The sequence below is a fragment of the Misgurnus anguillicaudatus genome, chromosome 7 (assembly GCF_027580225.2).
Source record: "Misgurnus anguillicaudatus chromosome 7, ASM2758022v2, whole genome shotgun sequence".
NCBI lineage: Eukaryota > Metazoa > Chordata > Actinopteri > Cypriniformes > Cobitidae > Misgurnus > Misgurnus anguillicaudatus.
The window spans coordinates 41484949-41509185 of NC_073343.2; the positions used below are offsets into that span (position 1 = coordinate 41484949).

Below are 24237 nucleotides of genomic sequence, written 5' to 3' on the forward strand. Positions count from 1 at the left end.
AGCTTGTTTACACCTGCTATTAAGATGCATTTTGGTCGATCGGATCACAACTTAATACCAGGTATAAACAGCCCCTTATTGTCAATTTAAAAGCATTCTGATCATTTTGTTCTCTCTCCAGGTGCTCCACTCTTTGACAGCTTCACAAATTTCACAGATCCACAAACACTTCAGCTCCTACAGCACAGTCAACGCTTGCTGGCAAACCTCAGCACCATCTTCCATTGTTTGCTTAATGATGCACAGGAGCTCACACAGAAAGGTGTCAAAATATACAAATGTGATCTTGTTCTTTGTTGGTGTTTGTGTTGAACTTATTTTAATTGATTTGTTTATTTTTGTTTGCAGGGTTGGTTGGACTCATGAACAAATGCATGGTGTCCAGTTTGATTAGTCAGTATGCTCAGGTGGTTCTGTGGTTCTGCCGTACTGGCCTCCTTCCAGAGGGCACTGGTATGATTGCTTGCAGAGTTTCACCAGTCTTTGACCACATTTGTCTATTGCATTTTATAAATGTACATATGCTTTTTCACAGATGATGATGTCCTGCAAATATCAAGGCCCTTTTACAGTCATTCTATTATAAAGAACTACTACGTTAGCCAAAGGGAAGAGCTGCAGAGACTGGCCAAGTAAGTTACTCAAAGTGCCATTGGGTGGTAAAGTGTTTAAACGAGTGTGTGATAAAGGATTGGTTTAAATTGATGCAAACTAATATTATGTCAGAGTCCACTGCTTGTTGGTAAACATGCTGAACAATGTTTTGTATATGTAAGAGCTTTCTCTTACTTTTCAGTGCAATTAATAAAATAAGCTCGCGCAACTTTCACATGCTCGCAAAATGAAACTAATGGAAGATGCGGAGAGCAGATGCTTTAGTTTTATCAATGAAAGCCTAAAGATGGTGCTGCACTGTCTGTGTGTTCACGAAAGATGTCAGAAACGATTATCAAATTTGATAAATGGGCGGACCATCACTTCTACCTTTTCTACCTTATAGTTTCTTGTCAGTTCTGTCTAATATAAAGCCACAAAATAATACAGTTTTTCTTTACAATAGGGATAAGTGGTGTGCGGACTGCTTAATGATTGACGGTCTGGTAACGCAGTGTGGGGAGCGTCTTGTTGAACTCTGGAGAAGGGATGAGGGTGGAACTGGACAGTATCCTCCCCCGACACTTCATGTAAGTGAAGACTTTTAGATGTGCATAAAAGAAAAGACTTTGTCTCCGCTGTACTTATTTTTTGTTTATTTATTTGCTTACAGGCATTACTTGATATATATCTTCTGGAAAACGTTGAGGAGTCTGCCAAACATGCTATTGCATCCTTTTTGAGCTTTTGAAACTCTGCTGCATCTATGTACTCCTATTGTATAAAATGTGTAAATATTGTGTGTTCTGCCATCAGTCATTTAAGATTATTCCTTGACTCAGCTTCATAGGTTATTTATTTGCTACTGGATGTGATGTACTCATTTCCCAATAAAAGTGGTGCGTCAGTGGAGTCTTTTCCCACCGCATTTTGGTATTCCCATTGGTTTAGTCAAACTGGTACAAGGCCTGTGGTTGCTGGATCATCATGATCATGAGGTAAGCATTGCTTTAACTTGGCTTTTATCTGCTGTCCATTTATTTGTGCAGTGTTCTCCACCAGGTTTTTTTAAGTTGCCAACAGCATTTCTTCTGATTTTCACAAGTTTTACAAAGTGCCTTTTTAGGAATTTTTTCTTTAAATATAAAAACATACAATATATTTGAAATGGAAAAAAAAAACCTTCTGCTTTCAAACAAAACAGAACAAAATTTGTATCCTATTTTCATTTGTTCTCTTTTTATAACCTCTCAAATATGGGTAGGTTTCTTAAAAAAAAAAACTTTAAACAAAAAGCTGAAATAATAGCATTTTTCTAAATGAGCAAAGATCAAAAGATACATGGAGTTTACAATGTTGTAGAATTAGCTGATGCTTCAGTAAGTTGGGTAAGAGCGCCATCTAGTGGATAATAGGAATTAAAGAATACTGTTAAAGGGATAGTTCGGCCAAAAACGATATTAAACCCATGATTTACTCACCCCCAAGCTGTCCGAGTTGCATATGTCCATCGTTTTTCAGACAAACACATTTTCGGATATTTTAGAAAATATTTTAGATCTTTCTGTTCATTAAATGTAATGTTGCGGGGTCCAGCAATAGTCCACGACCTTCAAGTCCAAAAAAGTGCGTCCATCCTTCACAAATTAAATCCAAACGGCTCCAGGATGATAAACAAAGGTCTTCTGTGGGTAATCTGTGCGGTGTTGTTGTAGAAATATCCATATTTAAAATGTTATTAACGTTTTAAACTACCTTCCGGTAGCGCCGCCATTTTGGAGTGATGCGCATTCAGGATGAGAGCTTACGCAGCGTACAGAGTTTCTCTGCTGCTGCTCTATGCCCCCGCCCTCCGAATTTGTCATACGTCACTAAGAAAAGTGCGTACACTACGCTAATCCTCTCTCCTGAGTCTAAGATGGCGGCGCTACCGGAAGGTAGTTTATAAAGTTAATAACATTTTAAATATGGATATTTCTACAACAAAACCGCACAGATTACCCACAGAAGACCTTTGTTTATCATCCTGGAGCCGTTTGGATTTAATTTGTGAAGGATGGACGCACTTTTTTGGACTTGAAGGTCGTGGACTATTGCTGGACCCCGCAACATTACATTTAATGAACAGAAATATCTAAAATATTTTCTAAAATATCCAAAAATGTGTTTGTCTGAAAAACGATGGACATATGCAACTCGGACAGCTTGGGGGTGAGTAAATCATGGGTTTAATATCGTTTTTGGCCGAACTATCCCTTTAAAACTCGTCATGGAAGCGTAATTGGCAGGGAAATGTTTTCTTTTAACTCTTTCCCCGCCATTGACAAGTTAACTTGTCAATTAACCCTCTGGGGTCTAAGGGGTTTTTAGGGCCCTGGGGAAGTTTTGACATGCACTGACATTGTGCTTTTTTCAGTTGCTTAAAACATTAATGGCAAAAGTCTCATAACACTGTGTTCATCACAAACTGGGCTACAATATCATATAATCAACATGTATGTACATGTTTGTATTTTTGAGAGAAAAATGTTTATGCGTGGTTTTTGAAAAAGCTACATTTTTAAGTCACTGATATAACTCCACAAAACTCATTCTAAACATGTTTTCCCAAGACTTTCCAAACAGGATCTAGTAGTCTAGAGTTTTTTCTTCAAAATGATGTGAAAATCATTCGGCCTACTCATTCACATAAAGCAAGATATTTATTTACAATTTCTAAGACACTTTTGCTTGGGAAAGGCTGTATGCGTGGAGGCGGGAAAGCTCCTGAATAATCAGTGATTGACAGCTGAGAGACAAAAGAGTTGAATAATGAGCCACATAATGAGCCTTGTGGGGATGTTCAACAGGAATGTAACTTTCTCTGTAGTAAAACCATGATAAGGTTTACTTTTCAATATAATGTAAATACACACACACACACACACACATTATATATAGTATGTATATATTTCTATTGAAATATTTTCTATTCATTTCACAAGTATAAGTTACATTTTAAAAACCATAGTAGCCTAATCATGGTAAAGGTACTGTTTGGCCATCGTAAAGTGAACACACTTCAACACAGTGTTAGTGTTTGGTTGGCCAGCAAGATGTTTACTTTTGTGCAGCAAAAAGCTCAAAAGAACAACTGCCTATCGTTGTCTGGACTCTTTTTTGTGTTTTTGTAATCATTAGAAACACAACAAGGGACACGTGTGATAAACCTATCAATGTTTGTTTACAGCCGCCGCCATTACCTCACGTGTTGTTGATCATGAAAGCAGTGAATGTGTGCACATGCGAGTGATCCTGTGTTTAATAAACTTGCTGTGCGGAGATATGCGCTTAGACGCAACTAAATAAGGATTGTATTGTTTGCAATCGCGTATTTTATAAGAATACCAAAAAGCGTGTTGAGGTTCCTGACTCGTGTGTTTGTGTATGTGCGTTCCCATCGCGTCAACTGTTTGACGGAAGACAAAGAAAACACTCGCGTCTGGAGATACTGACACACATACGCAAGTAAATAAGGATTTAGATGTCATGTTTGGTGCAATCGGATGGAACAACAAGGAATGGAGAGAATGGATTGTGGATTGACTGTCCATTGACTGCAGAAGGCACGAGTCATGCATATGGATGTTTCTGCTCGTTCACTTCAATGTCTGATCTTATTACAGATAATAAGGTAACTGGAGAAATACGGTACTTCTTCTCCTTTTCATACAGTTTACACCGAAAGACAATATCTGTTTTCAATCTCACTTACATCATTTAAAAGGAGACATTCCAAGCATTATGTAGACATTTATCTTTTGTTTCTACGACAAGTATTCGTTAAGTTACAGTTTATTTTTCTGACAAGTTTCTGAAAGGACTTCACTGAGGGAGAGAGAACAAAACGCACATCATGTTTATTTTCTTAATTTTGTGAAAAGCACAACATTCTGTTTTTATTGGGAGTGGACAGAAAAAAACTAGACACTTTAACGTTTTAAATGATGTATAAATCATATCTGTATGTCAAAAATCAGCAGAGTAATTTAAGTCTCTTTGCGGAGTGATTGAAAAATAAATGTCGACCCCAGAGTGTTAAGAGAAAATGCTTCCCTGCCAATGACGAGTTTTTCCGGCAATCCATGTTTCCACTATTATCCACCAGATGGTGCTCTTACCCAACTTATAAAACCCAGAAGCAACCACTTTCACCAAACAGTTCAAACTCAATGTGTGTTTTGATCCTCGCTCTGAATCAGATCTCTATTAAAAGTCCATCACAAAAACACAATTATCTTAGCTTTTTGCTCAAAATTTTGTATTTTTTGAAGAAACCTACCCATATATGAGAGATGATAAAAAGAGAACAAATAAAGGTAGGATAAAACTTTTTTTAAGCAGAGGGTCATTAAGAACATTTTCTGGAAGACATTAAACTTTTGTGAAAAAATTATAAAAAATGCTGGCGCTGGCAACTTTTTTTTAAAAAACACTGGCGGGGAAAGAGTTAATGACAAGTTAACTTGTCAATGATGGGGGAGAGAGTTAATATGTAATTCTTTCTAATTAACAATTTTATGTAGAACTTTTCTTAGCATGTTTTATAATTAACATGAACTCGTATGAAGATTTGAGATATGCATGTTGGTTGAAACTAACATTACTATCAGTTTGTGTATACTATCTTTTGTTTAATGGACATATTCCCCCTTACCAGAGCTCTCTGGAGCTGCTCTTGCATCCAGCCACCAGTCACTCACTTTGGAGCTGGCAACATGAGCGTGTCCTGCAAGCTTTGATGTGTCAGCAGAAGCACACTCTTGCTCTACGCTACTTGCATGTGATGAAGCCTCCACTGTGCACTACCAGCCAAGCCAAGCTTTCCCTTTCAGTCCTGCTCCATAACAGGTAGAAATGCACCCTATCAATTGTATAGAGTGCCATGTTTTAATGTGTAAAGTGCTTTAGAAAAAGCTGATTTATAGTCTCTTACTTTGGTGGGGTTTTTTTGGTGCACAGGTGTATTGTGGAGGCATGGGCGTTGTTAAGGCAGCACTGTAATAAGTTAAACATGGAAGAGCTGATGAAGTTTCTCTTCGATACATGCCAGGAGCTGGGTCTGATGAAAGAGCTACTGAATCTGCCACTTGGCATGGAAGAACAGGTGGGTTTAAAACACTTTGAGACAGTATAAGTGTCCATATTTTGTCAAAAATCTTGATTGTTTATAGACCCCTTCAAGGTTTGTAAACACTGAATGACTATCGGGTGCGCGCGCAGCATGGGGTCAAACTGTTCATACCATCCAGGCTTTATAATTTAATCTAACAGGGCTGAAAAATTATGACTTACCTCAAATGAAGTGAGCACTACAAACACAAGCCTCTTTGATAGTTGCATTGTTCCAGTCTGCACGTTAATTGCTTGCAGCCGCAAATGTTGTATTTTTTTGTTTTTGAGATTCTGTATGAATCACGAAAACATAACGGAAGACCTGGTGCGATTTTCACAGCCCACAACGTAAGTAGGCATTTTTGACGATACCGAATAATACGCAACTCAATCTGCTGTAATGGCTTTTCTGACCCTGACATGCGCAGTGGAAACCGCCTGTGACGTGAACCGTGAAGGGGTCTATTAACCATATCATCTTTTGAGCGTCTTTAATTTTACTTTGGCAGGAGTGTTTGGAACGATTCCTTCAAAACTCAGGAGGTTTCCAAAATCGAGAGCTGCTTATGGTCCACTACCTCCAGCAGGCCAATTATGTTCCTGCTCTTCAACTCAACCAGACCCTCAAAGTGAACCTTGCAGTATGTTTGGATCCACATTATAGTTTTAATTTACAGATTGAGGCGAAAAATGAGCCGTTCACAAATTTTATTTATTTTTTTATTATTTTTTTTTTATTTTACCTTTATTTTACCAGGTAGGCACGTTGAGAACAATTTCTCATTTAAAACGGCGACCTGGCCAAGATAAAGTGCCGAGTGCAAACAACAAATGGTTACACATAAATAACAAGACAAATTTACAAAAAGACAATACAATGTACAAACATTCGTAAAAACTACACATCATTGCATAAGCCCCAGATGATAAGTAAATGGCTAGCACCAATAAGTAATCAGAGTTAAAATGACAAGCAGTAACATACAAACAACATGATAAAAGCCAATACTGAGGTAGCGTAGTACAGCAAAATATAAAGTGACAGTACAAATTAACACGAACAGCTATGAGTCAGTAGGTTAGATATTAATCGTTTGAAAGTAATCAGAGGGACCAAAGATTCAAGCTTCAAAGATTTTTGTAACTCATCCCAGTCATTAACTGCAGAAAACTGGAAGGAGAGACGACCGAAAGAAGTACGAGCTTTTGTGGCAGCCAAAGAGATAAACCTTCTTGAACGAAGATTTATAGAAGGAGTGGCTATAGTAATTAAAGACCTTAAATAAAGTGGAGTTTTACCTAGAAGAGTTTTATAGATAAAACAATACCAGTGTATTTGTCGTCGAATATGAAGCGAGGGCCATCCAACTAATGCGTAAAGATTGCAGTGATGAGTGCTATATGGGGCATTAGTAACAAAACGGATAGCACAGTGATACAGTACATCCAATTTCCTGAGAGAAATGTTTGAGGCAGATCTGTAAATCACGTCACCGTAATCTAATATAGGAAGGATGCTTAGCAGAGATGGTAAAGGAGGCCTTGTTACGAAAAAGAAAGCCAATCCTAGATTTTATTTTAGATTGAAGATGATTAAAAAGGTTTGGAAAGAAAGTGAAGAGTCTAGCCAGATCCCTAGATACTAATAATTACTAACCCATTCTAAAACAGACCCATCAAGGGTAGTGATGTTTATTGGACAGATAGGTGATGAAAGCGATCGTTTGAAGATCATACATTTAGTTTTACTAGAATTTAAAAGCAATTGAAGGCCACAAAAAGAATGCTGAATACTATTAAAGCTCGCTTGAAGATTTTGTAATGTAGTGCTTAGAGAAGGGCCAGACGTATAAAGAATAGTGTCATCTGCGTATAGGTGTATCATAGAGTTACCTGCGGCAAGGGCAACGTCATTAATATATATAGAGAAAAGGGTCGGCCCGAGGATTGAACCCTGCGGAACCCCCATAGAAACAGCCAGAAGACTAGATAACAGGCCCTCAGATTTAACACACTGGAAACGTTCCGAAAAGTAATTTGTAAACCATGCAAGACAATTATCGGAGAAACCCAAACTCTTCAGTCTACTAAGAAGAATGGTATGATTAACAGAATCAAAGGCCTTGGCCAGGTCAATAAAAACTGCTGCACAGTAATGTTTTTGATCAATGGCACATATAATATCATTTAGAACTTTAAGAGTGGCTGAAGTGCACCCATGGCCAGCTCGAAAGCCCGACTGCATATCAGAAAAACTACGATGAGATTCTAAATGAGTGATGATCTGTGTATTGACAAGGCGTTCAAAGACCTTTGAGAGACAAGGCAAAATGGAAATGGGCCTGTAACAATTTGGGTCGAGCGTGTCCCCTCCTTTAAATAAAGGAATCACTGCGGCAACTTTCCAGTCTTTTGGAATTTCAGACGAGTCAAGGGAGAGGTTAAAAATACTGGTGATAGGCGAAGCAATAATTGAAGCAGACAATTTTAGAAAAAAAGGATCCAAATTATATAATCCAGCTGATTTAAGGGGATCTAGATTTTGCAGTTCCCTCAAAACATCAGCTATCTGAATATGGGTAAAAGAAAAAGATAAAGAGGACGAGCATGGTAATGCAAGGGATGATGTACTAGTAGTTGAGAAAGGAGTTGCCAGATGGAAAGCAGACACAGCCATAGCAAAATCCTTATTAAAATTTTCAACTATGGTGGGCTTGTCAGTAGTAACAAAATATTGTGTTCTTAGAGCAGTGGGTAACTGTGCAGTGGAGTTCGTATTAACCATAGACTCTATTGTATCCCAAAACTTTTTAGAGTTAGTACCGCAAGAAACAAATTTCTGTCTATAATAGTTAGCCTTAGCATTCCTGACCGCTTGTGTGTACCGATTTCTGATTTCTTTAAAAATCTGTAGCTCAAGTGAGTTTTTTTGTAGAAATTGCTGCACGCCAACGGTAGTTCTTTTTTTGGCTTAGAGCGGCTAACTCTGAAGTGAACCAAGGACTATATCTGCTCTTAGTTCTAAATTTTTTAAGAGGGGCATGTTTATTTAAAATATCAAGGAAGGAATTTTTTAAAAATAACCAGGCATCCTCCACAGATGGAATAAGATCAATATCCTTCCAAGATACTTGTGCTAAATCACGTAAAAAAGCTTGCTCATGGAAATGTTTTAAGGAACGTTTAATAGTGATAAGGGGAGGCCTTTTAACTACAGACCCATTCCGGACACAAGCTATAAGGCAGTGATCGCTAATATCCTGGCTGTAAACTGCAGATGTAAATTTAAAAGGTTACAGAAGTCTGTATAGGAAAGACTTTGCGTGATTGAAACAGCAGAATTGACTAATGGACCAGGGTTGGGCTCGACATCACCAGCAGAGGCGAGTAAAATAAGTATTAAAGAACGACAAAAACTAGAAAGAACAGGGCGTTTCGTACGATGGGCAAAGTGAATAGGTAAAATAGGTAACTTTGCTGAATAAAAAACAATTAAAACCCTATGTGCAGATAATGGAATACTAAGATAAGTATGCTGAGCAGGTGGGCCAATCTGATGAGTTATGATAAAAGAAGTTTTATCTCTAGAGTGATTAATTAAATCAACTAGGGTCACAGAAGTGAAGGATGAAATAAAAAGATCATCTGAAGCATGCTGTGCTAAAAAAGGAGATCTAGAATGCAATAAAACAACAAAAACTAACTCAAATAACAAAAAAAAAACAAAGGAAACGAGACATATTGATGAAAATACACAAAAATCAAAGTAAATAAATAAATCAGGGTTCGTTAAGTAGCAACACTGTACAAAATATGTACATATAACAATAGTGAGTAACGTAAATAAATTGTGAGCATCAAAGCTAGTATGAAGAAACACTGCTACAAATCAGTTCACAAACCGAGACCGAGTGCATGTAGAGTCCGATGAATTCGATGTATTAAGGTACACAGGTACACAATCCGGCGAAAAGGAGCCAGCGGCAACGCGACCACCAAAATGTGGAGTGTGGAATGTAGAAGCCGAACAGTGCCGCGCGCCAACAGCAGACGAAAACCCCCGGCAACACAACACCAGGAGGCACGCAAAGAGCAGCACCAAGGAGGACCTCAACGCCGGAATGGACCAAATGGCTCAACGGAGCTCCAAACATCAGCGCCAAGTCCAGAGGCGACGCGTCAGAGCACCAGTCCCAACCGGGCCCGTGACGCCACCAGCACCGCTTCCCAGGCAGCCAGGAGACAGCTCAACCCCAAATGGATCGCCAAGCGCCCCAACAATCCACACCAGGCCCCGTAGTAGAGGAAATGGCCAATGCAAACCGGACGCCCGGCAGGGATGCACCTCGACAAGCGGAGGTTAGCAACCCAGATTCACAAGTCGAATCCAATCCGGAACGAAGCCGTAGATGTTAAATATTGTAGCAGCTAGCACCAGGTGATATTATAGCAGTTAGCGTTGTAGCTGTATTGTACATTTTTTGATTCAGGCCGATCGGGATCCTAAGATGAAGGGGAAAGGTCAAACACTAGGAACCCTATTTTAAACCAATATGGAAAAGTTCTTCCACGAGTTCAAAGGAAACTAGCCATCGAGTAAGCAAAACCATACCAACACCCTGCTACGATCCACAGAGAAGTTAACAATATTAATCAGGCACACACGCAAGTCTTGTGATGTAGTGTTGAACATAGTGTTGATATTTGACTTATTGCACATTCTTTTCTCACCCCTAGTTAAAAGACCTCCACCTCTGTCAATTGTAGCTAAACGTTCAGCTTCTGAAAATGTCATGACTCGAGCAGCTTTTATCAATAATGTTCTTTCAAAAATTGAAGAAGTTTGGGTTGGCAAGAACCCTACTCCAGAGTCATCGCCTTCCAAAAGGTATTGTCTTTTTTCGTCTATGATTTACAAATATACATTTTTGCTACCTAGTTTTTATTTTGTAGTAAAGTGTTTACAAGGTTCCTATGTGTCCTTAAAATCCTTGAAAGTTTGTGAATCTGGGGGAAAAATTCAAGGCCCTGGGAAGTTTTTGAAAATATACATGCATAGATACAGGTCATTGAAAGTGCTTGAATCTATTTTATGCAAGTTGTTTCATATTCCCTGTGTAGTGTGGAGCCCGACCGATAAAGGATTTTGAAGGCCGATACAAATGTTTGTTGGTTTTAAAATCCGATATTCCAATATATCGGCCGATTTTTTTTTTCAGAAACGCACAGAAAAACATTAACAGATTTCCCTAACATTAGTAATTTGTAGTTATTTATGAGTTTTAACGAAAATAATATGGTAATGCATTTTAAAAAGAAACTCACCGTGAACTCACTTAACAGTTGTTGTCTCTGCCTAACTCTGGCTGGATCAGCAGGTTGCAGGATGTGTGACACATTATACACGAGTGTTGCCAACAGGGAGGTTGTAGAGTGCCCTCTGGTGGACAAACTATACAACGGCAACACTCATGACATGATTGAGATTGAAGGCTGTTTCGTCCGTTTTTTAAAAATATTCATTTATCGGCCATTATGAATGCCGATACCGATAGTTTGGAAAATGCCTAATATTTGCCTGCCGATATATTGGTCGGGCTCTAGTGTAGTGTAGGATAATATAATAAAAATTCTAGACTTTCTAAGCACACATGCAAACTGGTCACTTTAAATGTTCATATCTTATGTACGCAAATGTGGATTCATACCAAAAATGCTTTTTGCATAGTTGTATTTGACAAATGAAAACTTCTCTGGTTACATATGTAAATGTTGTTCCCTGAGAAGGCGTCTCCCTTGCCACACTTCCTGCGTCCCTGTAACGCCGTCTTTGGCAATATTTCAGATAGCGATATACTTCCTGGCTTGCCGCGTCACCCTGTCTATGTTGTTAAGTCTCACCATTGGTTGAATTTGATATACACCCCAAAGTGTCACCACAGTGACGCAGCGTGAGTTCCCTTTAAAGGGAACTGTTACAATGTATCTTTAAGGGTAACACAATGTAACCTTGCTCTCACTTGAAATGTGTCCCCACATTTACTCCTTGAATTTGATGGTATTGCACCTGGAAAGTCCTTGAAAGGTCCTTGAATTTGAAGTAAACTAAGGTGTGGTAACCCTGTGTTTTATTTTATTTTCTCTGTAGCCACAGAGAGTCAGAGATGCAAGTGCCAAGCCTGTATCCTCCCTCGCCAAATCTACCCGAGCCCTTTGTAGGAACACCTATTAACATGCTAACCAAAAGGATGTCCAGGTAGAAGACCTGTTTTTATATTAGCATTTTGCTACTCTTTTTGTAATTAAAATGTATATCCCAAAAGTAACTCGCCATTTGCTTGTCAACAGGCTTTTGGATTTGGTCGTGCAGCCATCTTCCCAAACTTCTCCAGAGAGTTCTAATTTGCCGCGAATGGTGTCATATGTTCTAAAATGTGACTAGCACATGTATCAGATAACACATACAGTAAATAACTATATTTGTTAGAATTGTTAAATAACTGTACAAGTATTAGAACTATACAATCTCCAATATAAGGAAATAATACTGAATAAATATGTACAAGATAAACTAACACAAATATAAACTGGGTACCATGACTATTAATTAGAACAGCTTCATTTACATTATGAATTATAACTGACAATATAACATAAAAGACGCTGTAATCTTGCTGCTAATTTAAAGACAACTAGAAAAAACGTACTATTCGGCACTGACGCACACAATAAAGCACAGAAACTATCCAAACAGCAGGAAATCTCTTCGCAACACAACTCTTGTCACACACTTATCTCTCCGTTTGATCAGAGCCGCTATACTCTTTGCTGCTGTTCCCTTTTCTCATAAGCGCTCAGGCTGCATTGGAGCGCTTATGCACCAGGGAGACGCATCCGTGAACATTCATGCAACCTTTCTTACACATGCAAACACACACACAGGCATTCCCGAAAAAAATGTCAGCCTCTACCCCACAGTCTATTCTGAGGACTAGCTTACGACCCACTCCTGTGGCCACCCCTTCGGCTTCTCCAGGCCGGTCCATCTCTCCCACACTTCGCCACAAAGAAAGACGCATTACTTTTATAGAGGATGCTGACTCTCCAGAGGCTCCCAAGGGATCTGTCCACTGGAACAACGGGGTAGGTCTGATTGTGCAGCGGCCCTTTAAAATATTTGTTTTTGTAGATAGACATTATGAAGATATTGAAAGAGAAATGTTTTAAGGTTGTATTTTGCTTCTTTACAGATTGCCTTTAACAGGGAGATCAATACACCTAAGAGGTCTTCCCCACCTCCCAAAGCAAACATTGAAGTCTGGAGCGAACATTCAGATTTAGAAGAGGAAGACAAAAATCTAAGGACACACTCAACCTTACTGGAAGAAGGAGATAATCTTGATGTACAATCTGAGAGTGGATCCTCTGTACAAGAGATCCCAGCAGAGTTGTCCAAACAAGTGCTACCAACTCTTGTGTCTCGGCCAAGTCTCGGGCAAGAAGCAAGTTTTGTCTCTAATCAGTCTGATTCCACTCTCGAGTTTCATGATGCTTTTTTACCTGAGGATTTTATGGAAACGCAGAAGAAACGTAGAGCAGTTGACAGCTTTGATCATGAGGTGACTGTGACTCTTCCTTCTTCAGATAAAGATTTGTCCCTAGTAGAAATCCATGAAAGGGAAGAGTTGCCCTCTATTGCATCGCCTGAGAAAGAGCTGGAAAACTTGCCTAGTGGATCAAGCATATCCAACACAGAGGAATCTCAGAGTCTTGAACTTGAATTGCCTGTAAATGTTGAGAATAATCTTGAGAAGGAAGTGACTAACCCCTCGTTCAGACAGCCAGCGACATTATCGCTGTGTGTCGCTTGTCTCTTTCAATGAGGCGTTTCTAAATCTGCTTGTGATAAACAAATGAGTACCATCCACGCCAATAACTGACGAGAGAAGGATGACGTGAACTCCACTGCTTTGTTCTTATTGGTAGTCGCTCCCGAAAGTCGCTCGACATTTGCATAAAGTTAAACTTTTCTTAACTTTCTCGCGTCGCTGGACACGCCCATACGGTCGCCAACGGTCACTGTCGCTCGTGTCGCCGGAAGTCGCCAGGTTTCCATTGAAATGAATGAGATCGCGTCGCTCTGCTACTGCTTGTCGTTGGCTGTCTGAACGAGGGGTAAGGAGCATTCACAGATTGACATTCACATTCAGGAATATGCAGCTCCTAGCACATCTGAAGAACCAGTAGGCAAAGAGGAAGAACCAGTGGAACAAGAACCAGATATTGAGCCATCTGTTGAATCTGAACTTCCGGTGAAAGAGTTGGTGGGCCATGAACCTGTTGCTGATGCCGCTGTTTATACACACATTATTGATGAACCTAAGAACCGTGAGGAATGTGAGGAGGAATCTATGGAAACGTCAGGTAAGAGACGTTCAAGAACCCATTTCTATTAAAGTTGCATTGTGTAAAGTTTAGAAGGATCTCTTGACAGAAATGCAATATAAAATACATAACTATATTATCAGTGGTGTATAAAGATCTTGCAAAATTAACTGTATTGTTTTTATCTTCATGTACCACGGATCCTCTCACATGGAAGTCACTTTCATGTTTCTATAGAAGCCTTAAATGCTTTACAGAGCTTGTTTCATCACTACGTTGTCTCAGAAGATGAGATCTTTGTCCTGTGTCGATTACCGTAGCTTATCTATGCATTTTTAAAAGGGAGAGGGAGAGCTGTGTGGCCTAAGCCGTAGGTTGCAATTCGCAGTCTCATAACTAGATGCTGCTAAACATCTACACAGTGCACCTTTAATACACTGCTTTTTATAGTGAAACCAACCGTTGCCGAAATGTTGTTTAGTAATGTATAGCAGTGTTCCCGCTATATACATTCTACCGTGGCGCCACACCTAAAACATCCCCGCCACGCCTGCGGTTGTGGATAGAAGGGATACAGCAAACGAAATCTCGCTGGATGAGCACTATTTTATCCTAATCCTTCACCCAAACCCAACTCTAAACACAAAATTTCACAGGATTGTAGGATGTATTTTTATCTCATTTAGCCAGAGCCACTGTTTTCATCCTAATAATCCTACCTCAAAATCTAATCCTAAACTTTTCGGCATTTTCTGTATCCCTTCTAGACAAATCCCACGGCGGCAGCTCGCAAAATAAATAAAGCTACCGAAATGTCCGCCCTGCCAGACTGGCTGTCTTAAAGAAATTAATTCTATTCTGGATTCGTGTTGTTCACTCATAAATAAATCTCCTAAAATATCATAATTTCCCCCATGGGTTTAGTTTCATGCACAAATAGATTTAAATCAACAGATGATTAGGCTACGTCTCTGTTTTGAGAAATAATAATAAAATAAATAAGCCTACACAAAATATGTTACACACTGATAATTATCAGATTGACAAACCGGATAAAGTATTTCGTTTCTGTTCTTTTTTTTTGACGGGCTGTAAAACCAAAGCAGCAGAAAGCACCTCATGTTTTTAATGATTTTAAATAAGCACAAGGTTTTCTCCTTATTGTGAGTTTACACAAATAAAAATACACAATTTACAGTTTTTGAATGTTATTTTACTTTTATCTGTATGGCAATAAATTAGGGGTAATTTAAGTTGCAAGGTCATCACGCGTATGCTGTTCACAGGCGCACATACAGTGGTTCTCAAACTTTTTCAGCGTGTGGCCACCCTTGTGTATGGCACATTCCTTCGCGCCCCCCCCCCAAAGAAAACTTATGACAAAATTTTTTTCTAAAACTCAACTTTTAATTAAGCAAAACATATTGAATGATACAAAGTAGTGCTTTTGGTTAGTATATTGTATATAGTAGAATATGAAGCGAGGGCCATCCAACTAATGCGTAAAGATTGCAGTGATGAGTGCTATATGGGGCATTAGTAACAAAACGGATAGCACAGTGATACAGTACATCCAATTTCCTGAGAGAAATGTTTGAGGCAGATCTGTAAATCACGTCACCGTAATCTAATATAGGAAGGATGGTCATTTTCACAAGGGCATGCTTAGCAGAGATGGTAAAGGAGGCCTTGTTACGAAAAAGAAAGCCAATCCTAGATTTTATTTTAGATTGAAGATGATTAATATGGGTTTGGAAAGAAAGTGACGAGTCTAGCCAGATCCCTAGATACTTATAATTACTAACCCATTCTAAAACAAACCCATCAAGGGTAGTGATGTTTATTGGACAGATAGGTGATGAACGCGATCGTTTGAAGATCATACATTTAGTTTTACTAGAATTTAAAAGCAATTGAAGGCCACAAAAAGAATGCTGAATACTATTAAAGCTCGCTTGAAGATTTTGTAATGTAGTGCTTAGAGAAGGGCCAGACGTATAAAGAATAGTGTCATCTGCGTATAGGTGTATCATAGAGTTACCTGCGGCAAGGGCAACGTCATTAATATATATAGAGAAAAGGGTCGGCCCGAGGATTGAACCCTGCGGAACCCCATAGAAACAGCCAGAAGACTAGATAACAGGCCCTCAGATTTAACACACTGGAAACGTTCCGAAAAGTAATTTGTAAACCATGCAAGACAATTATCGGAGAAACCCAAACTCTTCAGCCTACTAAGAAGAATGGTATGATTAACAGAATCAAAGGCCTTGGCCAGGTCAATAAAAACTGCTGCACAGTAATGTTTTTGATCAATGGCACATATAATATCATTTAGAACTTTAAGAGTGGCTGAAGTGCACCCATGGCCAGCTCGAAAGCCCGACTGCATATCAGAAAAACTACGATGAGATTCTAAATGAGTGATGATCTGTGTATTGACAAGGCGTTCAAAGACCTTTGAGAGACAAGGCAAAATGGAAATGGGCCTGTAACAATTTGGGTCGAGCGTGTCCCCTCCTTTAAATAAAGGAATCACTGCGGCAACTTTCCAGTCTTTTGGAATTTCAGACGAGTCAAGGGAGAGGTTAAAAATACTGGTGATAGGCGAAGCAATAATTGAAGCAGACAATTTTAGAAAAAAAGGATCCAAATTATATAATCCAGCTGATTTAAGGGGATCTAGATTTTGCAGTTCCCTCAAAACATCAGCTATCTGAATATGGGTAAAAGAAAAAGATAAAGAGGACGAGCATGGTAATGCAAGGGATGATGTACTAGTAGTTGAGAAAGGAGTTGCCAGATGGAAAGCAGACCCAGCCATAGCAAAATACTTATTAAAATTTTCAACTATGGTGGGCTTGTCAGTAGTAACAAAATTTTGTGTTCTTAGAGCAGTGGGTAACTGTGCAGTGGAGTTCGTATTATCCATAGACTTTATTGTATCCCAAAACTTTTTAGAGTTAGTACCGCAAGAAACAAATTTCTGTCTATAATAGTTAGCCTTAGCATTCCTGACCGCTTGTGTGTACCGATTTCTGATTTCTTTAAAAAGCTGTAGCTCAAGTGAGTTTTTTTGTAGAAATTGCTGCACGCCAAAGGGAGTTCTTTTTTTTGGCTTAGAGCGGCTAACTCTGAAGTGAACCAAGGACTATATCTGCTCTTAGTTCTAAATTTTTTAAGAGGGGCATGTTTATTTAAAATATCAAGGAAGGAATTTTTTAAAAATAACCAGGCATCCTCCACAGATGGAATAAGATCAATATCCTTCCAAGATACTTGTGCTAAATCACGTAAAAAAGCTTGCTCATGGAAATGTTTTAAGGAACGTTTAATAGTGATAAGGGGAGGCCTTTTAACTACAGACCCATTCCGGACACAAGCTATAAGGCAGTGATCGCTAATATCCTGGCTGTAAACTGCAGATGTAAATTTAAAAGGTTACAGAAGTCTGTATAGGAAAGACTTTGCGTGATTGAAACAGCAGAATTGACTAATGGACCAGGGTTGGGCTCGACATCACCAGCAGAGGCGAGTAAAATAAGTATTAAAGAACGACAAAAACTAGAAAGAACAGGGCGTTTCGTACGATGGGCAAAGTGAATAGGTAAAATAGGTAACTTTGCTGAATAAAAAACAATTAAAACCCTATGTGCAGATAATGGAATACTAAGATAAGTATGCTGAGCAGGTGGGCCAATCTGATGAGTTATGATAAAAGAAGTTTTATCTCTAGAGTGTTTAATTAAATCAACTAGGGTCACAGAAGTGAAGGATGAAATAAAAAGATCATCTGAAGCATGCTGTGCTAAAAAAGGAGATCTAGAATGCAATAAAACAACAAAAACTAACTCAAATAACAAAAAAAAAACAAAGGAAACGAGACATATTGATGAAAATACACAAAAATCAAAGTAAATAAATAAATCAGGGTTCGTTAAGTAGCAACACTGTACAAAATATGTACATATAACAATAGTGAGTAACGTAAATAAATTGTGAGCATCAAAGCTAGTATGAAGAAACACTGCTACAAATCAGTTCACAAACCGAGACCGAGTGCATGTAGAGTCCGATGAATTCGATGTATTAAGGTACACAGGTACACAATCCGGCGAAAAGGAGCCAGCGGCAATGCGACCACCAAAATGTGGAGTGTGGAATGTAGAAGCCGAACAGTGCCGCGCGCCAACAGCAGACGAAAACCCCCGGCAACACAACACCAGGAGGCACGCAAAGAGCAGCACCAAGGAGGACCTCAACGCCGGAATGGACCAAATGGCTCAACGGAGCTCCAAACATCAGCGCCAAGTCCAGAGGCGACGCGTCAGAGCACCAGTCCCAACCGGGCCCGTGACGCCACCAGCACCGCTTCCCAGGCAGCCAGGAGACAGCTCAACCCCAAATGGATCGCCAAGCGCCCCAACAATCCACACCAGGCCCGTAGTAGAGGAAATGGCCGATGCAAACCGGACGCCCGGCAGGGATGCACCTCGACAAGCGGAGGTTAGCAACCCAGATTCACAAGTCGAATCCAATCCGGAACGAAGCCGTAGATGTTAAATATTGTAGCAGCTAGCACCAGGTGATATTATAGCAGTTAGCGTTGTAGCTGTATTGTACATTTTTTGATTCAGGCCGATCGGGATCCTAAGATGAAGGAAAGGTCAAACACTAGGAACCCTATTTTAAACCAATATGGAAAAGTTCTTCCACGAGTTCAAAGGAAACTAGCCATCGAGTAAGCAAAACCATACCAACACCCTGCTACGATCCACAGAGAAGGTAACAATATTAATCAGGCACACACGCAAGTCTTGTGATGTAGTGTTGAACATAGTGTTGATATTTGACTTATTGCACATTCTTTTCTCACCCCTAGTTAAAAGACCTCCACCTCTGTCAATTGTAGCTAAACGTTCAGCTTCTGAAAATGTCATGACTCGAGCAGCTTTTATCAATAATGTTCTTTCAAAAATTGAAGAAGTTTGGGTTGGCAAGAACCCTACTCCAGAGTCATCGCCTTCCAAAAGGTATTGTCTTTTTTCGTCTATGATTTACAAATATACATTTTTGCTACCTAGTTTTTATTTTGTAGTAAAGTGTTTACAAGGTTCCTATGTGTCCTTAAAATCCTTGAAAGTTTGTGAATCTGGGGGAAAAATTCAAGGCCCTGGGAAGTTTTTGAAAATATACATGCATAGATACAGGTCATTGAAAGTGCTTGAATCTATTTTATGCAAGTTGTTTCATATTCCCTGTGTAGTGTGGAGCCCGACCGATAAAGGATTTTGAAGGCCGATACAAATGTTTGTTGGTTTTAAAATCCTAACATTAGTAATTTGTAGTTATTTATGAGTTTTAACGAAAATAATATGGTAATGCATTTTAAAAAGAAACTCACCGTGAACTCACTTAACAGTTGTTGTCTCTGCCTAACTCTGGCTGGATCAGCAGGTTGAAGGATGTGTGACACATTATACACGAGTGTTGCCAACAGGGAGGTTGTAGAGTGCCCTCTGGTGGACAAACTATACAACGGCAACACTCATGACATGATTGAGATTGAAGGCTGTTTCGTCCGTTTTTTAAAAATATTCATTTATCGGCCATTATGAATGCCGATACCGATAGTTTGGAAAATGCCTAATATTTGCCTGCCGATATATTGGTCGGGCTCTAGTGTAGTGTAGGATAATATAATAAAAATTCTAGACTTTCTAAGCACACATGCAAACTGGTCACTTTAAATGTTCATATCTTATGTACGCAAATGTGGATTCATACCAAAAATGCTTTTTGCATAGTTGTATTTGACAAATAAAAACTTCTCTGGTTACATATGTAAATGTTGTTCCCTGAGAAGGCGTCTCCCTTGCCACACTTCCTGCGTCCCTGTAACGCCGTCTTTGGCAATATTTCAGATAGCGATATACTTCCTGGCTTGCCGCGTCACCCTGTCTATGTTGTTAAGCCTCACCATTGGTTGAATTTGATATACACCCCAAAGTGTCACCACAGTGACGCAGCGTGAGTTCCCTTTAAAGGGAACTGTTACAATGTATCTTTAAGGGTAACACAATGTAACCTTGCTCTCACTTGAAATGTGTCCCCACATTTACTCCTTGAATTTGATGGTATTGCACCTGGAAAGTCCTTGAAAGGTCCTTGAATTTGAAGTAAACTAAGGTGTGGTAACCCTGTGTTTTATTTTATTTTCTCTGTAGCCACAGAGAGTCAGAGATGCAAGTGCCAAGCCTGCATCCTCCCTCGCTAAATCTACCCGAGCCCTTTGTAGGAACACCTATTAACATGCTAACCAAAAGGGTGTCCAGGTAGAAGACCTGTTTTTATATTAGCATTTTGCTACTCTTTTTGTAATTAAAATGTATATCCCAAAAGTAACTCGCCATTTGCTTGTCAACAGGCTTTTGGATTTGGTCGTGCAGCCATCTTCCCAAACTTCTCCAGAGAGTTCTAATTTGCCGCGAATGGTGTCATATGTTCTAAAATGTGACTAGCACATGTATCAGATAACACATACAGTAAATAACTATATTTGTTAGAATTGTTAAATAACTGTACAAGTATTAGAACTATACAATCTCCAATATAAGGAAATAATACTGAATAAATATGTACAAGATAAACTAACACAAATATAAACTGGGTACCATGACTATTAATTAGAACAGCTTCATTTACATTATGAATTATAACTGACAATATAACATAAAAGACGCTGTAATCTTGCTGCTAATTTAAAGACAACTAGAAAAAACGTACTATTCGGCACTGACGCACACAATAAAGCACAGAAACTATCCAAACAGCAGGAAATCTCTTCGCAACACAACTCTTGTCACACACTTATCTCTCCGTTTGATCAGAGCCGCTATACTCTTTGCTGCTGTTCCCTTTTCTCATAAGCGCTCAGGCTGCATTGGAGCGCTTATGCACCAGGGAGACGCATCCGTGAACATTCATGCAACCTTTCTTACACATGCAAACACACACACAGGCATTCCCGAAAAAAATGTCAGCCTCTACCCCACAGTCTATTCTGAGGACTAGCTTACGACCCACTCCTGTGGCCACCCCTTCGGCTTCTCCAGGCCGGTCCATCTCTCCCACACTTCGCCACAAAGAAAGACACATTACTTTTATAGAGGATGCTGACTCTCCAGAGGCTCCCAAGGGATCTGTCCACTGGAACAACGGGGTAGGTCTGATTGTGCAGCGGCCCTTTAAAATATTTGTTTTTGTAGATAGACATTATGAAGATATTGAAAGAGAAATGTTTTAAGGTTGTATTTTGCTTCTTTACAGATTGCCTTTAACAGGGAGATCAATACACCTAAGAGGTCTTCCCCACCTCCCAAAGCAAACATTGAAGTCTGGAGCGAACATTCAGATTTAGAAGAGGAAGACAAAAATCTAAGGACACACTCAACCTTACTGGAAGAAGGAGATAATCTTGATGTACAATCTGAGAGTGGATCCTCTGTACAAGAGATCCCAGCAGAGTTGTCCAAACAAGTGCTACCAACTCTTGTGTCTCGGCCAAGTCTCGGGCAAGAAGCAAGTTTTGTCTCTAATCAGTCTGATTCCACTCTCGAGTTTAATGATGCTTTTTTACCTGAGGATTTTATGGAAACGCAGAAGAAACGTAGAGCAGTTGACAGCTTTGATCATGAGGTGACTGTGACTCTTCCTTCTTCAGATAAAGATTTGTCCCTAGTAGAAATCCATGAAAGGGAAGAGTTGCCCTCTATTGCATCGCCTGAGAAAGAGCTGGAAAACTTGCCTAGTGGATCAAGCATATCCAACACAGAGGAATCTCAGAGTCTTGAACTTGAATTGCCTGTAAATGTTGAGAATAATCTTGAGAAGGAAGTGACTAACCCCTCGTTCAGACAGCCAGCGACATTATCGCTGTGTGTCGCTTGTCTCTTTCAATGAGGCGTTTCTAAATCTGCTTGTGATAAACAAATGAGTACCATCCACGCCAATAACTGACGAGAGAAGGATGACGTGAACTCCACTGCTTTGTTCTTATTGGTAGTCGCTCCCGAAAGTCGCTCGACATTTGCATAAAGTTAAACTTTTCTTAACTTTCTCGCGTCGCTGGACACGCCCATACGGTCGCCAACGGTCACTGTCGCTCGTGTCGCCGGAAGTCGCCAGGTTTCCATTGAAATGAATGAGATCGCGTCGCTCTGCTACTGCTTGTCGTTGGCTGTCTGAACGAGGGGTAAGGAGCATTCACAGATTGACATTCACATTCAGGAATATGCAGCTCCTAGCACATCTGAAGAACCAGTAGGCAAAGAGGAAGAACCAGTGGAACAAGAACCAGATATTGAGCCATCTGTTGAATCTGAACTTCCGGTGAAAGAGTTGGTGGGCCATGAACCTGTTGCTGATGCCGCTGTTTATACACACATTATTGATGAACCTAAGAACCGTGAGGAATGTGAGGAGGAATCTATGGAAACGTCAGGTAAGAGACGTTCAAGAACCCATTTCTATTAAAGTTGCATTGTGTAAAGTTTAGAAGGATCTCTTGACAGAAATGCAATATAAAATACATAACTATATTATCAGTGGTGTATAAAGATCTTGCAAAATTAACTGTATTGTTTTTATCTTCATGTACCACGGATCCTCTCACATGGAAGTCACTTTCATGTTTCTATAGAAGCCTTAAATGCTTTACAGAGCTTGTTTCATCACTACGTTGTCTCAGAAGATGAGATCTTTGTCCTGTGTCGATTACCGTAGCTTATCTATGCATTTTTAAAAGGGAGAGGGAGAGCTGTGTGGCCTAAGCCGTAGGTTGCAATTCGCAGTCTCATAACTAGATGCTGCTAAACATCTACACAGTGCACCTTTAATACACTGCTTTTTATAGTGAAACCAACCGTTGCCGAAATGTTGTTTAGTAATGTATAGCAGTGTTCCCGCTATATACATTCTACCGTGGCGCCACACCTAAAACATCCCCGCCACGCCTGCGGTTGTGGATAGAAGGGATACAGCAAACGAAATCTCGCTGGATGAGCACTATTTTATCCTAATCCTTCACCCAAACCCAACTCTAAACACAAAATTTCACAGGATTGTAGGATGTATTTTTATCTCATTTAGCCAGAGCCACTGTTTTCATCCTAATAATCCTACCTCAAAATCTAATCCTAAACTTTTCGGCATTTTCTGTATCCCTTCTAGACAAATCCCACGGCGGCAGCTCGCAAAATAAATAAAGCTACCGAAATGTCCGCCCTGCCAGACTGGCTGTCTTAAAGAAATTAATTCTATTCTGGATTCGTGTTGTTCACTCATAAATAAATCTCCTAAAATATCATAATTTCCCCCATGGGTTTAGTTTCATGCACAAATAGATTTAAATCAACAGATGATTAGGCTACGTCTCTGTTTTGAGAAATAATAATAAAATAAATAAGCCTACACAAAATATGTTACACACTGATAATTATCAGATTGACAAACCGGATAAAGTATTTCGTTTCTGTTCTTTTTTTTTGACGGGCTGTAAAACCAAAGCAGCAGAAAGCACCTCATGTTTTTAATGATTTTAAATAAGCACAAGGTTTTCTCCTTATTGTGAGTTTACACAAATAAAAATACACAATTTACAGTTTTTGAATGTTATTTTACTTTTATCTGTATGGCAATAAATTAGGGGTAATTTAAGTTGCAAGGTCATCACGCGTATGCTGTTCACAGGCGCACATACAGTGGTTCTCAAACTTTTTCAGCGTGTGGCCACCCTTGTGTATGGCACATTCCTTCGCGCCCCCCCCCCAAAGAAAACTGCTGGCCAAATTTTGTTGTAAAACTCCACTGTTGATTAAGCAAAACATAGTGAATGATACAAAGTAGTGCGTTTGGTTAGTATATTGTATATAGTAGAATATGAAGCGAGGGCCATCCAACTAATGCGTAAAGATTGCAGTGATGAGTGCTATATGGGGCATTAGTAACAAAACGGATAGCACAGTGATACAGTACATCCAATTTCCTGAGAGAAATGTTTGAGGCAGATCTGTAAATCACGTCACCGTAATCTAATATAGGAAG

The 24237-nt window shown here is 39.5% G+C and overlaps 2 protein-coding genes across 3 annotated transcripts in view; both read left to right on the plus strand.

Annotated features, from left to right (window-relative positions):
* Positions 1–24237, plus strand: part of LOC141365215 (uncharacterized) — an 83117-nt gene that overhangs the window by 15274 nt on the left and 43606 nt on the right. Inside the window, 19 exon segments of the mRNA XM_073869184.1 lie at positions 122–262; positions 349–453; positions 536–632; positions 1061–1184; positions 1268–1324; positions 1445–1522; positions 1524–1592; positions 5294–5484; positions 5596–5740; positions 6258–6389; positions 9695–10044; positions 11897–11963; positions 13959–14172; positions 18256–18639; positions 19016–19166; positions 20361–20468; positions 21208–21355; positions 21463–22029; positions 22423–22532. Coding sequence (XP_073725285.1) covers positions 122–262; positions 349–453; positions 536–632; positions 1061–1184; positions 1268–1324; positions 1445–1522; positions 1524–1592; positions 5294–5484; positions 5596–5740; positions 6258–6389; positions 9695–10044; positions 11897–11963; positions 13959–14172; positions 18256–18639; positions 19016–19166; positions 20361–20468; positions 21208–21355; positions 21463–22029; positions 22423–22532 — 3238 coding nt within the window.
* Positions 10490–21748, plus strand: LOC141365407 (uncharacterized). 2 transcript variants are annotated; one of them, XR_012370644.1, is made up of 10 exons: positions 10490–10636; positions 11897–12004; positions 12097–12891; positions 12999–14172; positions 18228–18639; positions 18771–18918; positions 19016–19166; positions 20361–20468; positions 20561–21355; positions 21463–21748. XR_012370644.1 is itself a non-coding variant. In XM_073870009.1 (4 exons), exons 3-4 carry the CDS (start codon positions 12655–12657, stop codon positions 13629–13631), a joined length of 870 nt encoding a protein of 289 aa, XP_073726110.1. In that variant the 5' UTR covers positions 10490–10636; positions 11897–12004; positions 12097–12654; the 3' UTR covers positions 13632–14303. The 2 variants fall into 2 exon arrangements, 1 of the variants encoding a protein (XP_073726110.1); XM_073870009.1 differs by lacking the exons at positions 18228–18639; positions 18771–18918; positions 19016–19166; ... (1 more) ...; positions 20561–21355; positions 21463–21748 and having other exon boundaries at positions 12999–14303.